Source organism: Bos grunniens, chromosome 10, assembly GCF_055505025.1.
Source record: "Bos grunniens cultivar Pamir isolate PY7600 chromosome 10, Bosgru_T2T1.0, whole genome shotgun sequence".
Lineage (NCBI taxonomy): Eukaryota > Metazoa > Chordata > Mammalia > Artiodactyla > Bovidae > Bos > Bos grunniens.
In genome coordinates this window covers 74,589,280-74,604,921 of record NC_141174.1, presented here as the reverse complement: position 1 = coordinate 74,604,921, position 15,642 = coordinate 74,589,280, and the positions used below count along the sequence as shown (strand labels likewise).

At 44.7% G+C, this 15,642-nt stretch overlaps 1 protein-coding gene across 5 annotated transcripts in view; it reads right to left on the bottom strand.

Moving 5' to 3' along the window:
• Positions 1–15,642, bottom strand: part of RYR3 (ryanodine receptor 3) — a 565,051-nt gene that overhangs the window by 61,048 nt on the left and 488,361 nt on the right. For 4 of the 5 annotated variants that reach the window (XM_086322065.1, XM_086322066.1, XM_086322067.1 and 1 more), the window contains exons 66-67: positions 8,643–8,963; positions 6,135–6,375 (exon numbers count right to left, since the gene is read on the bottom strand). In XM_086322065.1, coding sequence (XP_086178191.1) covers positions 6,135–6,375; positions 8,643–8,963 — 562 coding nt within the window. Of the gene's footprint in view, positions 1–6,134; positions 6,376–8,338; positions 8,362–8,642; positions 8,964–15,642 lie in introns of all 5 variants that reach the window. The other variant, XR_015135045.1, reaches the window with a different exon arrangement.

Genomic DNA, 15,642 nt, shown 5'->3' with positions numbered 1-15,642 from the left:
CACTAGGGGCCAAATGCATCCAAACTTGAGGCTTGAGATTGGTAATGCTTTTTGATTTCTTTCATATTGATTTTTCAGGAGCGCCTTTTCAGAGTCAAGTGTCAAGTTTTATCAGAAGTACCAGCCGTTCCTTCTGCCGAGTTCTAGCTTAAATGAGCTTTATAGGCTTGCCCTATGCCTCTAGTGGGAAGAGACAAGGGCACACATCCTACCCTGCCGAAGAAAAGTCCAGCCACAGGGAATGTGACCTGCAGGAACGCTGAAAACAAAATATCAGGTGAACATCTGCTCACAGGAGAAAGCAGCAGTTTTGAATATCTTGGCTTTCAGCTCAGTGAATTTTGTTTTGAACATCCTTCTTGCAAGAGACAGATTTTTTACTCTTTGTTTTTAGTGAGGGTCCTTCTTTGGGTTCAGAATGGTGGGTCACATGAACCCCCCATTAAATGCTTTCTCCCAGGCACATAAATTCTCTGCTCCTCTCAAACCAGACTAAGACAATATTTGCAGGAGGGCAGAAGATTCCAACCTTGCCTCTCCATTTTGTCCGAATCTTTTCCTACCCCCAAACGAAGTAACCAGGCTCTGTCCCCGCTGCTCCCAGCGTTTCACAGAATTCAAGATCTCTCTCAACATTCAGACAATTGATCCTTTTGGAGGTAGTTAACTGAATGTGGGTTTCTTTCATCATCTGCTCTCTGTGCTGCCAAAAGGCAGCTGGGAAATGCAAGGCTGTAGGTGCGGAAGAAGGTTGGACTTAGAGGTAAAACAGAAACAAAAAGCAGGAGAACAAAATCTTGGAGAAAGGCAAGAGTGAGAAGAGTTAGACTGCTATTTTCAAAATGACAAGTCGTCAGGTTTTTGAAGAAAGTAAAGCCAGTTATCAGGCTTTTGAAAGAAAGTAAAGCCTTGCTCCTGTATTCACGGTCAGGTTGTCTGACTAAGCGGTAAGAGCTTATCTCTGCCTTGTTCCTGAGCCTTTTATAGAGGATTCAGCCTGAGGCAGTCACCGCACAGAATTTACTTGGATTCCCGTCAACAGTTTGAGAGATGAGTTTTCACTCCAAATCGCACAAAAGCTGTTCGTCTCTGTTCAGGGTCTCTGATTTCCAGAAACGAAGCTGAGAAGCTGATTTGTGTACAGAGGTTTGTTGAACCTATGTTGATTTATAACCTCCCAGCCTGAGGAGATGGAGCCCTGAGTTACCAGGCTATGACCACAGCATGCCTGGAACTCTCACTCCTTCTGGGTCATTTTCAGGCTGATCACTGACCCGCCAAAGCTTCTATTCAGATGTCAAGGAGACCTGACACACTGCTGTGACAGGGCTGAAGGAAGTACAAAGATTTAATACAACAAGAGAAAACAGGGGAAGACAGGACAAGATGGCTCTCTTCAATATTTAAAGAGCTGCTTAGGGAGAGACTGGAGGAGTTTTGTGGCTCTAAAGAGCAAAAGCAGAGCTGATAGGAGTTACAGATCTGAACTCAAAATGGTTCAAAGTTGGGGGAATTGGATGAAGGCAGATCAAGGTATAAACATCCAGTTATAAATAAGTCCTAGGGATGTATGTTAAACATGACTCATCTGATTAACACTGTATGTTACATGAAAGTTGTTGAGAGTAAATCCTAAGTTTTCTCATTACAAGGAATAAAGACTTTTTTGTCTTTTATTTTGTACCTGTGTGAGATGATGGACGTTCCCTCCGCTTACTGTAGTAAGCCTTTCTTGATGTATGTAAGTTAAACCATTCTGTTGTATACCTTACAGAGGGCTTTGTGTCAATCATGTCTCAATAAAACCAGAAGAAAAAAATGAATGAGAAGGAGTTGAAAAAAATGACTTGAAATGTCTGACACTAGAAGGGGAAGGCACGCATGGGTCCAGCTTTGTCTGTTGTCCATAACCGTGGTGGATAACGAGAGGAGGGAAAGGCACCGCCAGGAAAAAGGAAGGGGGTGTTTATCTGTCCAGTTAGATGAGCCGACCTCTCATATTCCTGCCAACTCCACAGTCCTGTACGTCCAAGCCAGCTAATTCTTTAGGGTGAAGAAAGGACTCAAGGAAGGCAAAGGCACACGCATAGGAAGGAAGCATTTATAAGTGAGGCTCAGATAGTCTTAATGCTCCCTGGTGCTCAGGGAAGAACGGGTTGAAAAGTGGGGATGAATGAATTAATGATGATCTCAAAGACTCTCTGACATTGTCATTTTTAGCAACTTTCAAATACTACATAAGTGGAACACACTCCATCTTGAGTCTTGATTGTCAATAGTGGCAGATGCAACGAGAGAGCTATTTCAGGAGCAATCTTACCCTACTCTCATTCTTGCTTTCACCTCAGACTGACAAATTTCTTTGCTAACCTGCTAACATAATTATGTTATCATAAATGACTAAAATGATGACCCTGAGAGCAGGATTTCTTTTGAAAAAGTGAGTAAAATTGCCCATAGATAGTTAAGGAATTATATACACACATACACCTATATATAGTGTGCATATGTTTATTCTGCAAAGCTAAACATAAGTAATCTTAAGTAGATATTTTAAATAGGAAGTGTAATTTACCTTATGAAATAAATGCTAAAATAGGCATATCCAGACCTATTCCCTGCCCATGACAGAATGGCATACCACTCAAAAATTAGCAGTGTTCCCCCAAATGTCTCTAAGTCTTTTCTGTATCTACAATGGGGTATTTTAAAATTAAACCACTCCAAACTTCCATTTGAGGGCTCGAAGCTCTGGGAAGGTGTGGTTTAATAAAATATCTATTTGGTCTTTGCCTTCCACTGGGACCAGCTGTTCTTTGTTCCTTGGCCTGCTCGTGAACATAAGGTTCCTATGCTTTCATTTCCTCCTTGTTGTTGTTGTTCAGTGGAGAAGTCTTTGCGACCCTATGGACTGCAGCACACCAGGCTCCTCTGTTCTCTACTATTTCCCAGAGTTTGCTCAAAATCATGTTCCTTGAGTCAGTGATGATCTAACTATTCTTATTCAGCTTAAATTCCATGATCAATGCTTATAATTAGCCTTCATCATACTCATTTTGCAAAACCCCAACCCTGGTTAAATCCAACTCTCTACCTAGTCTCAGCCTGTACGTGGCAGCCAAGTCGGCTGGAGAAAATCACAACTTGCTGATGATCCCACTTTAAGTCCACAACCACAGATCTCAAGTGGGGCCACTGATGCTGCCTTGCAACCACTGCACTCCCCTGGTCCATCCATTCCCCCTACTTGTCAAAGCCATTGCCCCAGATCGTCTGCTTCCTCCTCAACCCTCCAAGTACATTCTCCCCACCCTCCCTCTCAGTTGATGTTCTTGCTTCCTACTTCACTGAGAATGGAAGCAACCAGAAAAGGACTCCTACAGACTGCCAGCCATAACACATATGGGCGTGTGTGCGCATGTGCATCTGTCTGTCTGTGCGTCTGCCAGCAGCAGCACCCATGCACCCTGCCCTCCTGCCCATCACTGTAGATGACTGATCTCAGGCTGATCCTCTGCCTGTTTGAATGCATTGCTTTAGAAATTCTCTCTCCCTCTTACATCAGCAATTTCTCTTCTCTCCAGTGGCTCATTCCCATTCATAAAGGAACAAGTTGAAAAGTCTCCCATCTTAAAAACTCTCCTTTTGAACCTATTCTGCATCTAGCTAGCAGCCCATTTCTTTCTTCCTCTTTATAGTGAAACTCCCTGTGGGACTTCCATAACGTTCCAGTGGTTAGGAATCTGCCTTCCAATGCAGGCTACGTGGGTTCAATTCCTGGTCGGGGAACTAAGATCCCACATGCTGTGGGGCAACTAAGCCCACACACCACAACTAGAGAAGCCCACGCACTGCAATAAGATGGCCTTGTGTCCCAACAAATAAAGCCCACGCAGTGCAACTAGAGAAAGCCAGCATGCTGCAAAGAAGACCCAGAGCAGCCAAAATAAAAAAAACAAAAACAAAAACCTCCCTGAACAAGTTGTCTGTAGTGCTATCTCCAAGTCCTTTTCTCCTATTCTCTTCCAACCTACTCCAAAGAGGCCTTCAACTCCATCACTTTATTGATACTGCTCTTATCAAGGTCACCAATCATTTATTCGTTATTCTTTCCTCCTGGAAATCCTTTGTGAAATTGGTACCTAGGACACAACACGCTGTTGGTTTCCTCCTGTCTCACTGGTGGCTTCCTCTCAGTCTCACTCGTGGTTCCTTCTCTTCCGCCTGACCTGTGTACAAGGGCTCAGTCCTTGGAACGCTTCTCTTTCCCTCTCAAGCCTTTATTTATCTCATTCAGTCTCATGGCTCTCAAAGACCACATACCAATATGTAGGCGACTCTCAAATTCTTAGGTCCACACCAGACCTCTCTTATGAACTCTGGACTCATATAACTGCCCACTTGACATTTTCATTTTTATATGGAAGCAGCAACTCAAATTAACATGTCTGAAAGGGATCTCTTCATCTTCCCCTAAAAACCTTCCGTACCCACAATCCCCTCCAACTTAATTGTTGGGAACTCCCTCCTTCCATTTGCTCAGAATCATCTTTGACTCATCTCTTTTCTCTTATTTCCAGTCTGCATGTCCCAAAGACTCTACCTTTAAGATGCTGGGTCCAGAATCTGACATATTCTGTCAACTTTCATTGCTACCAACTGGGCCCCAGCCAACACCAACTCTTTTTTTTTTTCCTTTTAAGTTGTAGTAACATACATGTCAAATTACTCATTAGCAACATTCAGTACATTCACAATGCTGGACCACCACTATGACTATCTAATTGCAGAACATTTTCAGGACTCTGAAAGGAGACCCCAGTCCCACTAAGCAGTGGCCCCATCCCTCTCTGCCCCAGGCCTGGCACCAGGACTAGGATTAGGGCACCAGGATTAGGGTTAAGGTTAGGGTTGGTTTGCTCTGTCAACTCCAAATCACCCTCAGCCCTTGACTGGGCCACTGTAAGCCTCCCAGCCAGCCTCCTCACCTCCTTTATTTGCCCTGGTCCATCACCACTGTGCTTGAAGACGGAGTCAGATCACATCACAGCTTAGCTTCAACGCTGCGCCAACCTCTCATCTCACTCAGAGGAAAAGCCCTGTACTCTCGGCCCCGTGGAGAGAAACTGGCCACTCTGACGTCTCCTGCTGCTCTCCCCACCCGTCGACTCCTCTCTCTCTGGCCTCCCTGTGACTCCCTGAACATCCCCACTCGTCCCTCCCTCAGGGCTTTTGCACCGGATATTCCTTCTTCCCAGGAACAGACCTCTTCCCCAGATCCACATGGTTTCCGACCTCACCTCCTGCAGGTCTGTGTTCAGATGTCACCTTCTCAGTAACATTCTTTTAAAACTGCCACCTGGCACTCCTGATTCCATTTACTTTGCTTGTATAGTTTACTTAGGTAAGTACACTGCTGCTGCTGCTAAGTCGCTTCAGTCGTGACCGACTCTGTGTGACCCCAGAGACGGCAGCCCACTGGGCTCCCCCGTCCCTGGGATTCTCCAGGCAAGAACACTGGAGTGGGTTGCCATTTCCTTCTCCAATGCATGAAAGTGAAAAGTGAAAGTGAAGTTGCTCTGTCGTGCCCGACTCTTAGCAACCCCATGGACTGCAGCCTTCCAGGCTCCTCCGTCCATGGGATTTTCCAGGCAAGAGTACTGGAGTGGGGTGCCATTGCTATAGGTAAATACGTAAGTACATAGGGAAGTATATTGTGATTGTCTAAGTACTTTGTTTATCATTTGCTCACCCCACTCTCTTGCCAGAGTGAAAGCTCCCTGAGCCAACATCTTTTTTTCTGTAGTGTTCTTGCCTGTCCTCTCGAACAGTGCCTGGCACACAGTCAGTAATATCTCTTGAATGAGTGTGTGACAGAAGAGCAGAGGGGCGGAAGGGGTTGTTGCCACCCTTCTTCAGTGGCCTGTGAGGATGGACTGGGTGGCCATGCCACTGATCATACAGAACCACTGGGCAAGGAAAGTGCTGCGCAGAGGTCCCACAGCAGGGATGGAGGCAGAGGGGCGGGGGTGGGGGGCGCTGGTGGTGGCAGCCGTGACCTCCCTCTCTCGCCTGTAACAAAACCCAGTACCACCCCTCCATCGGGGGCCGGCCCTGCCCAGGCGCCTCTGTACCTGTTGTTGTCCACGTAGCGGATGAGCATAGGGTAGAAGGCATAGAGGTCTCTGCAGAGGACAGCAAACTCGTCCAGGATGAGCAGCTCAGCCTCCTGCGTGTCGCCCTTGCTGTCAGCTCTCAGCTGCTCCTCCTCCTGCACAGTTTTGATGGCCTTCTTCTTCAGCTTCTCCAGGGTCGGGATGAAGTGGCTTCTCAGCAGGTCTGGCCTGGCTTTGCTGATGATCGGTTGGGCGTACACTGTGTTTGCAAACAAAGGGCCTCCCCCTCATTCCACAAGTTATGACAGTTGAGAAAAGGAAAGAAGGGACACTCAATGGTGAGGCTATGGAAAGCCCTTGACTCACACTGGTACCCTTCCTTCATCTTCCTTTTGGCATGTCTGTCTCATGAAGTCACAGTTGCTGGGGTGGGGGTAGGCACGGATGGAGCTACAGGAGAAGGTCCCTCTTCCTGTTTTGCTTCTTCAAGTTATGAGAAGAGCCACCCCTGAACTCTTCAGGCATGGCCCTTGCTATATCTCTGAGCTCTTCATAACAGACCATCTTGTTTCATTTTAGAAGAGTGACTTTGGCTCACTAGCTACGTTATAAACTCCTTGAAGGAAGTCTTTTATTTATATAAACAGCACTGTGCTGAGTCAAGAGTACACACTTAACACTATGCTTTCTGGTTATTTTATAGAGAAATCTCTTAAAAATACACAAACCCAACCATAGTTCTCAGCCCCCAAGACTTGAGAACTGCCAGCCTATTATCTTGGGGCTCCTCCAGGCCCTGAGAAAAGCAGACAAACTACTATCATCTATAATGAAGAGGCAGGCTAGGGTGGCCACTAAAAGTCAATGAGCAGAAACAAACCATCAGTAGGACTTGGGACTACGATTCTGGCCCTCTTAAAGAGAAAGATAAAACCTACATGTCTCATTGACTTTTTAAAATGCAATATCCTAATGGTCGAATGCATAATAAAGGTCAGAATCAGAGTAATTATTTAGATATGTGAAAAAAAATTCTCAAGAGTCATGAACCATTCGCAAAGTACAATATGTATTTTGTGTATTTCAAAGTTCTTTAATGTAGGGCTTTTCAGTTGGAAACAGCCTATATTCCAGCACTTTTTCATCTCACTGTGCCTTATTTTTTGCTTTCATAAAAAAGACTTTTTTAGAAAGAGAAGGTGAAGGCAGTTCTCTGTTGCAATGTGTTAATCAGAAGTCGAAACTTCGCACTATGATGGCTCCCATTTCATACCCGGTCCTCACCTGGGTGCACCTCTGCTCTGGACCTGGAATCAGAGAGGTTCTTCCAGATATGGGTGATTTGAGGTTGCTCTTGAAAACTGACTTTGTTTACACACCAGGAGCGAAGTGACCTGACTGAATGAGATCTGGACACCCTTGTGAAATAACAGGCCAAGTTCAGTTCTCATCAGTGTGCTGTGACTTCTTTCCTTTGTACCCCTGGGGAATCTAAGGGAGTTAATTCTTTGATTTCCTTCCTTCCCTTAATCCAGATTTACAAATGTAGAGCCCTCAACAAATTACTTAAGGGTTAACAATATTCTTGGGCTAAAAGATAAGAAAGGAACACCAATTTACCTATTCATATGTTCCCAGGGGTCTTATACTATCCAGGAGCCGTCAGTAACCAAAGTATTTATTAATATAATTTGAATCTCAGTTCATTTCAGAGACAGGAAGAGGGTAGGAAGTTTTCTTCCTTGGTCTTGCGGAGGGGTATCTACTTATTTGTCCAGGAAGCTAATAGCTCCTATTGACCCAATGGCTGTGTTTCATGGTCCAGGAAAGTGTAGGGCTGAAACAGCTATGGTGGAACTGTGTATCTAAACTGCAGGTCTATCAAAGGCAATGACTTTAGCTTCTGTCTCCTCTGACTTTACCGTGACAGAGGACCCTAAAATCTTCATGGTTTCCTGACTTGGAAAGTGTGGTTATTAATTTTCCAATCCTCTCCTCTTTTGAGAACAGAAAATCAGCAAGTAACACTCACTAGGAGCCTACTGCATGCAAGGAGTTCTAGAGGAATACAAAACAAACCCAAAATCAAAGTGACGCTACTATGAGCCTAAATCAGAGAGTGTCTTACAAAGCATAAAGTGAAACACAAATGCTAGAAACTTACAGTACAGCCCAGGTGGGAGTGAGTTTCGTACATGTGGAAAACACACAAGGTCACTTACCCAGAAAATATGAACAGTTATTACTGTAAGAGCAAATGCGATTCTTAAGTACCAAAAGCAAATGAGCAATGATCATCAGAATCTTGCACAGTTTATTAAGAAGGGCTTCCTGGAGATTTGAGGGGCTGGATTAGTTGGGGAGTCAGGCAGGAGCATTTGCTCCAGGAAGCCCTATAGGGGAATAAGTCAGTTCTTTTTACTGCTAAATATCTAAGGTGGGGAGCGGGGATAGCTTAATGATAGACTAAGAGAAGAAAAAGAGTCTAGGCATCTCGATGCCAGGGCTGAAAGACATGCGTGGTACCTGCAATGCGCTTCATCCAAGAGGCCTCGTCGATGCCCAGGTTGTTGTTGATGATTTTCAGAATGTTGCCCAGGATGACACTGAGGTGTTCAGACGTGACCTTGGTGCACCAAGGCCCTGCACTGGGGGGCAGGTGCTCGGGCCCCCGCTCCCACCAGTAGGACAGGTAGTTGCAGAGCATGGGCAAGATGACCTCAATGACGTGGGGCATCTCTGTGTACCGGGCCCCTGACTCGGCCAGGTCGTTGATTTCCTTCATCAGGCCTTCCAGCTGGGGGATGTCGGGGCACATCTCCTCCACTGTGTCTGGCATCCCCAGAACTGACCAAGAGGGTACAGGAATAATAAAGGGACAGTGATTCAAAACAAACAGAGTGCAACCTTCTCTCTCTGTCCACCCCTCCTTTGATCTTGAGACATAATTTTCCACCCCAGAACCTTAAACAAGCAAGCACTGGATACGTAGGAGCTATTGTAAAGGCTGCAGCTTCCAGAGACTGGGTTATCTTCTAGATGTTCTATTCAGGTCAAAACACTTAAACTGAATCTTAAAGGAACACAACAGAGACACGGCTGAGGGACATTTCACAAGACTTCTCTGTGAAAAAGTCAGTCTCTTGGCTTCTCTCTCCTGGCCTCAGTGCATGCACTGCAGGAAAGGCAGGACTCAAAACAGAAAAGCAACCCATAGATACTGAGCTGCCAATTTGTGGTTCAGTCACCTAGATCATGTCTGTACTGTTTTGAAAAGGAAAAAGAAACCTCTTGCATCAAAGATTCTTTTAGCTGGACCAGAGACAACGCTTTCCATCCAGTTGAAACCTGTCAGGGGCGGGGGGCGGGAAACATTGCACATCCACTGATTTCTGCATTTACAAAAGAAGATTGATGATCTGAAGTAACCTTTGCTAAGAGCTCTTGTCCATCACTTAGACCTTTTTGTTTTTGAAGGCTTATAGGCAAGGAATAGTGAGTTAGCCCTGTCTTTTCCTCACAGTGAATAACTGAGGTCACTTCGCTGAACAAGGACAGACAGGATGAGATGATTACAGAGTTCAACATGAAATGCTGTCAGGTACAAGAATGGTAAATGGAAAAAGCCAAGAGGATATCTGTCCTGTTCTTCTTAAGGCAAAGGACACTCTTTTCCTCCAAGATAGGAGGAGAGACCAGATGCAACCTGAAGTTGCTGATGGGTGAGATGCAAATAAGGGCTCTGTGTGGCAAGCCATGGCCTAGTTGAGGAAGAAACAAGAATTGGAAGTTCTGCAGAGCATCCTGGTCGGCAGCTCATGTGCAGACTCCACCCACAAGCTACACTTCTTAGAGTGGGGCCAAAGCATCAGGCACCACGGAACCTAGGGAGTCAGAGAAGCAACGGGAAAGTGTGGTGCCTTTTAGACCCACTAATGGAGCACATTAGATCCACTAGAAGATCTGAGGAAATTATTTTTGATATTAAAAGTAAAGCACAAAGTCCTCTTTCAAAGGAAAAAGCAGGAAACTTCAAATAAAATGTGACATTTAGTGAGTTGGGTTCTACCTTTAGGCCCTGTGCCATGGGGTTACTGCTGGTGTGAAATCTCTCTTTTCTAGATTTTAAGTCCATAGGAATGGAAGGGTTAATGAAGAAAAGGCCACAGCAAAGGCTTTGGCTTTTAGGAGTATTAGTCAATTGAAGAGTCTGTCTTGGTTTCCTTCATGACTGTACTGCCTAGAGCAAAGATACAGAAAAATCCTGTGAAGATAGACTAAGAGATGAAAAGAGAATACAGGCATCTTGGTTCCTGGGCTGGGGTGGGGAGGAAAGGCATTTGTGGTACCTTCATCCAGGAGACAATGAATCTGTAGCTGATACAATCGGTTCTACAGGATGGTGTGCAGCTGCAAATCAATGGACTCAGAAGAGCCTCCCTGCTATGGAGGAGGCCCTGCCGGGGGTGTCCTAACACTTGCCCTAATTATGTTTTTCTCTTGCTATTGGTATGGCCTTTGGTAAGTAGAAGGCTGATTACTCTTCCTTGGAAGTTAGGAGTAAAGCAATGTCCTTTAAATCCAGACAATTCAAAAGGACTAGCAGCATGAAAGCCAAAGAACATCGAACTTCTGTGATTTACAGCGAAGGGAATTAAACAGGTCAGACACAATGCATTGCCAATGCTGGTCATTTGCAGGGAACAAGTCTAGCCTGTACCTTGCTGCAGAGCAATAAGAATCAGGGGTGACATCAATGTGGGGGTCTGGGGAGACTCTCACAAACAAAATCATTTGACACGTACGGTGTCAGATAAATAGGTACAAATGGTGAAGTCAAACATTCTACCTTCAGGCTCTACACACAGAGCAGTGCCAACGGCCACAGATGCAATTGAAGTTTACAACTGTTGGCTATAAAATTATACATGAGAAGGCTAGGAGCATGTGTGTGTTTAAATGTCACACAGACAATCCATCGTCACAGACACTTTTTTTTCCTCCTACCTAACACAGAGTTGCTTGAGGTTGCTTCATTGGAGTCATTATAATGACCTTTAAAAGTTATTTATATGTAATTGGTCCTCGAGGGGAAGAAACATTTGCGATTCCGGTGGTGTTTTGTACTTCAAATGCCACATAATAAACCGGCAGAATGAATGCTGCTGAGTTATCTACCTGAAAGCTCAGTTGGGTCCTGTTAGAATCAGACTCAAGACTGTAAGGGGGAACCATTAGAACACACTGTCCTTTCATCTTCCACATCAATGGCTCTCAAAGTGAGACTGTCCTGCCAGCAATGGCAGCATCACCTGGAAACTTGTTAGGACCTTTGGAATCTCGACTTACTGAATTAGAAACTCTAAGGGTAGGACTTGGCATTCTTCAACAAGCCTTGTGAGTGATCCTCATACATGCTATTAAGAGAGAACCGTTGGGAAAGACTGCGTTCGAGTCCACAGCTGTATTTTTTTCACCAGGCAGCTCTTCCCTCAAGATGACAGCAACAGAGAGCACCACTTCTATAGTATTACATGGAAACCTACATGGAAATTGGACCTCCTTCCTCTCTGGTTGATTTTTTCCAATAAGGATTTGAAAAGTAAACTTGGCTGGTGAGTAGGATGTTTTGGTTAATCTATTATCCTGACTGGGCTTTCCTAGTGGCTTAGTGGTAAAGAATCCACCTGCCACTGCAGAAGACGCAGATTTGATCCCTGGGTTGGGAAGATCTCCTGGAGAAGGAAATGGCAACCCACTCCAGTATTCTTGCCTGGAAATCCCATAGACAGAGGAGCCTGGTGGGTTATAGTCCATGGGGTCACAAAGAGTTGGACACCTTAGCGACTGAGTATACATGCACACAGATCTAATTCTACTCATGAATGGAGTCAACAACAAGATTCTGATTAATAAACCACTGCCACACGTAACCAAAGATTTTATCTAGCACACAGCTAGATAAACCTTTTCTAGACATATCTTAACAATTTTGGATGAGTTAAAAAATTCTCCAGGATGTTACAAGATAGAAGACACCCCAATATGAGTAACTCTGCTGGCAAAATGGACTACAGCCCGCCAGGCTCCTATGTCCATGGGATTTTCCAGGAAAGAATACTGGAGTAAGCAGCCATTCCCTTCTCTAGGGATTGAACCTGGGTATCCTGCATTGTGGGTAGATTCTTTACCATCTGAGCTACCAGGGAAACTTCATTAATTGAGATGCCCAATTGACTGAAGGCTTGATAAATCAGTTCATATTGTATTTCTCAACCAAAGACTCACACCTTCTGTCACATTCCTTTCCCTCCTCCTTCAGTCCCTCAGGCCACCTACTGTGTGTAGTGAATGAAATCTACCCTTTCAGAGTCCATCAAGCTATCAGTCATTGTCTGGCTCCAGGCAAACATGGCTATCCCAGAATACATATTTATGTACATTCTGCTTTTCGAGAGCCGTACACATCGTCAGAATTCACTCTTTGTTAACTGAAAGATGAAAAATACGGGCTCAGAGGACTTGGGCCCTGAGTCCACAGTGTGTGACTGATGGATGAACAACAGTGTCATCATTAATTACAACTTTGTCCCTTCTTCCTATGGAGTATGCAACGATGGATACTTATTTTTAATTTATGAATATATCTTACTAAATCAATGTAAAGGTATATAAGATAAGAAGAAACATATTTCTAATAGCCCTTGAGAACAATGGGACACAGTCATTTCCTTCCCTCCAAAGCCAGTCTAGGGTTTCCTCCATCTGGGTCAATTTCAAATTTGCCTGCTACTCTACCTCTATGTCCCATTGGTTCATGGCAACTAGATAGGGAAACAATGGAAACAGAGACAGACTTTATTTTCTTGGACTCCAAAATCACAGAGGGTGACCACAGACATGATATTAAAAGACTCTTGCTCCTTGGAAGAAAAGCTATGACCAACCTAGGCAGCATATTAAAAAGCAGAGATATTACTTTGCCAACAAAGGTCTGTCTAGTCAAAGCTGTGGTTTTTCCAGTAGTCATGTATGGATGTGAGAGCTGGACCATAAAGAAAGCTGAGTGCCAAAGAATTGATGCTTTTGAACTGTGGTGTTGGAGAAGACTCTTGAGAGTCCCTTAGACTGCAAGGAGATCCAACCAGTCAATCCTAAAGGAAATCAACCCTGAACATTCATTAAAAGGACTGATGTTGAAGCTGAAGCTCCAATACTTTGGCCACCTGATGCAAAGAGCTGACTCATTAGAAAAGACCCTGATGCTGGGAAAGATTGAAGGCGGGAGAAGAAGGGGACGACAGAGGATGAGATGGTTGGATGGCATCATTGACTAGATGGACATGAGTTTGAGCAAGCTCCGGGAAATGGTGAAGGACAGGGAAGGCTGGCATGCTGCAGTCCATGGGTCACAAAGAGTCGGACATGACTGAGCGACTGAACAACTACCTCTATGAGTTCAAGAGCAAAGTAGATCTCTCTCTTTCCCAAGGTGCAAGCTCTACGCACTGGTGACATAGAGAGACACTTTTTCTTGAACCACAGCTGGAGCTAAATAAATACATCAGTATCCAGCACTGTCATGAGGCTGGGGAGCAATATTTTAGCTGGCTTCTGTCTACAGATGCCACAGCCCTTCCTCATCATTACCAAAGCCTGCTCTGTCGTTTAACTCTTACTTTAGCTGCAAGACATAACTCATGTGGAATCATAAGACAGCAGAGAAAAACAAGGTTGGGACTATAATTTTCCTAGTCCATGAAAGGGGAGAAAGGGTGAGATGAGGCTGAGGGGATTGGGGAAATAACTGAGGGATGCCATGTGAGACTTTGGAACATGGAGGCATCTTGGCAATATATCTCTCTCGATGAGCTCTGAGAACACTGGTCTCCGCAGTATTTTAGCTCAAGAAGAGAAGTTTTAAAAGCAATTTTGTCTCAAATGTCCTGGTCATGTTTACTGGGGACCAGGTGCTGCTTTTATCTGAAGTGGGAACAAAGCTGCTAAAGCTTAGCACTCTGGATTCTTAGATGGAAAGAAGAGTGACAGAGAAAAATGTAGCAAGAACCCTTCTTCTCTTAGGACTCTTAGGACCCACGACAGTTTGAAAAGGGGGCTTGAACCAAATGGAACTGAGGAACAGTCTAGTCATCTGCTGGTACTGTGTGCCAATATTTTACGAAAATACTGGTTCTGAACAGGATATATTCTGGTTTGAAATGGTTTGCTATAATTTTTTTTTTGGGGGGGGTCTGCTTTTCTTAACATCAATCTAACCCATCGTGTGGTAGCTTTTGCTTCATGTCACATCAAGTCAAGGTAGTTCTTTCCAGCTGGAGGCTGAGTTTCATTCAAGGTTCCTGTTGGAAGGGCCTCTGATCTACTCCATGGTCCTTCAGCAGGATCACACTTATCCATACATGGGGACTCTTCCATCCCCCAGAAGCAGGTTTACCACCTGCCTTGGATTCCAGTTCCAGGTTATTCTAGAAGAGGGGGGTGGGAAAACTTTTCCTATAAAGGGGCCAGACAGTAAATGTTTTAGCCATTGCAGGGCCAACAGTCTTTGCTGCCACTACGCAACTCTGTCACTGCAGTTGAAGGGGAACAGAATGGGCCACCCCCAAATATGCCCCTTTGGCAGAGGGATTACTTTGAGCTGATTATTTTTAAGAAACTGAAGATCCAGGAGAATGTCTGAAAACAGAGTTACCCGTTTGTAAGGGAAATCTACCTTTGCAAACAAAGTTTACCTTAGTTACGGGAGCCTGTACCAGAAGAGAGCTCTTACCAAAGATCACTTTTTCATCTGAGAGATTCATGAGCCTGCTGGGGCACACTGCTTACCAAGCCCTTCCTCTTCTCACTTTCCCATGGATTCCTACCCCATCTGAAGCCCTAGACTCCTAACCTTTTCCTCAGGATGGTATATAAGTCTCAAATGTTGGGCTGGCTTTTGAGTCTCACATCTTTTGGGGGCTCCCTTATGTACACATATGTCCATAATTAAGTTTTTTTCCCCCTCCCATCAATCTATCTTTTTCAGAGGGGAGGTCTCAGGCAAGAACAATGAAGGGTAAAGGGAAAATTATTTTTCCTTCCCTACACAGTGCTAAGGGCTTCCCTGGTGGCTCAGTGGTAAAGAGTGCTTTGCCAATGCAGGAGAAGTGGGTTGAATCCCTAGGTTGGGAAGATCCCCCTGCAGAAGGAAATGGCAACCCACTCCAGTATTCTTGCCTGGGAAATCCCATGGACAGAGGAGCCTGGTGGGCTACAGTCCATGGGGTCACAAACGAGTTGGACATGACTTAGTGATTAAAGTATACAACAACAACACAGTGCTAAAGCAGCCACAGACAACATGTAAATGAATGGATAGACTATGTTCCAATAAAACACCATTTATAAAAATCAGCAGTAGGCCAGATCTGGACCACAGCCTAGCACTGTTCTAGAACTCAGTATGTCAACACTCCTGTCAAATTCTCTGTTGTGTAGAATTTCAATTCCTTCTTGTGTTTTTCTA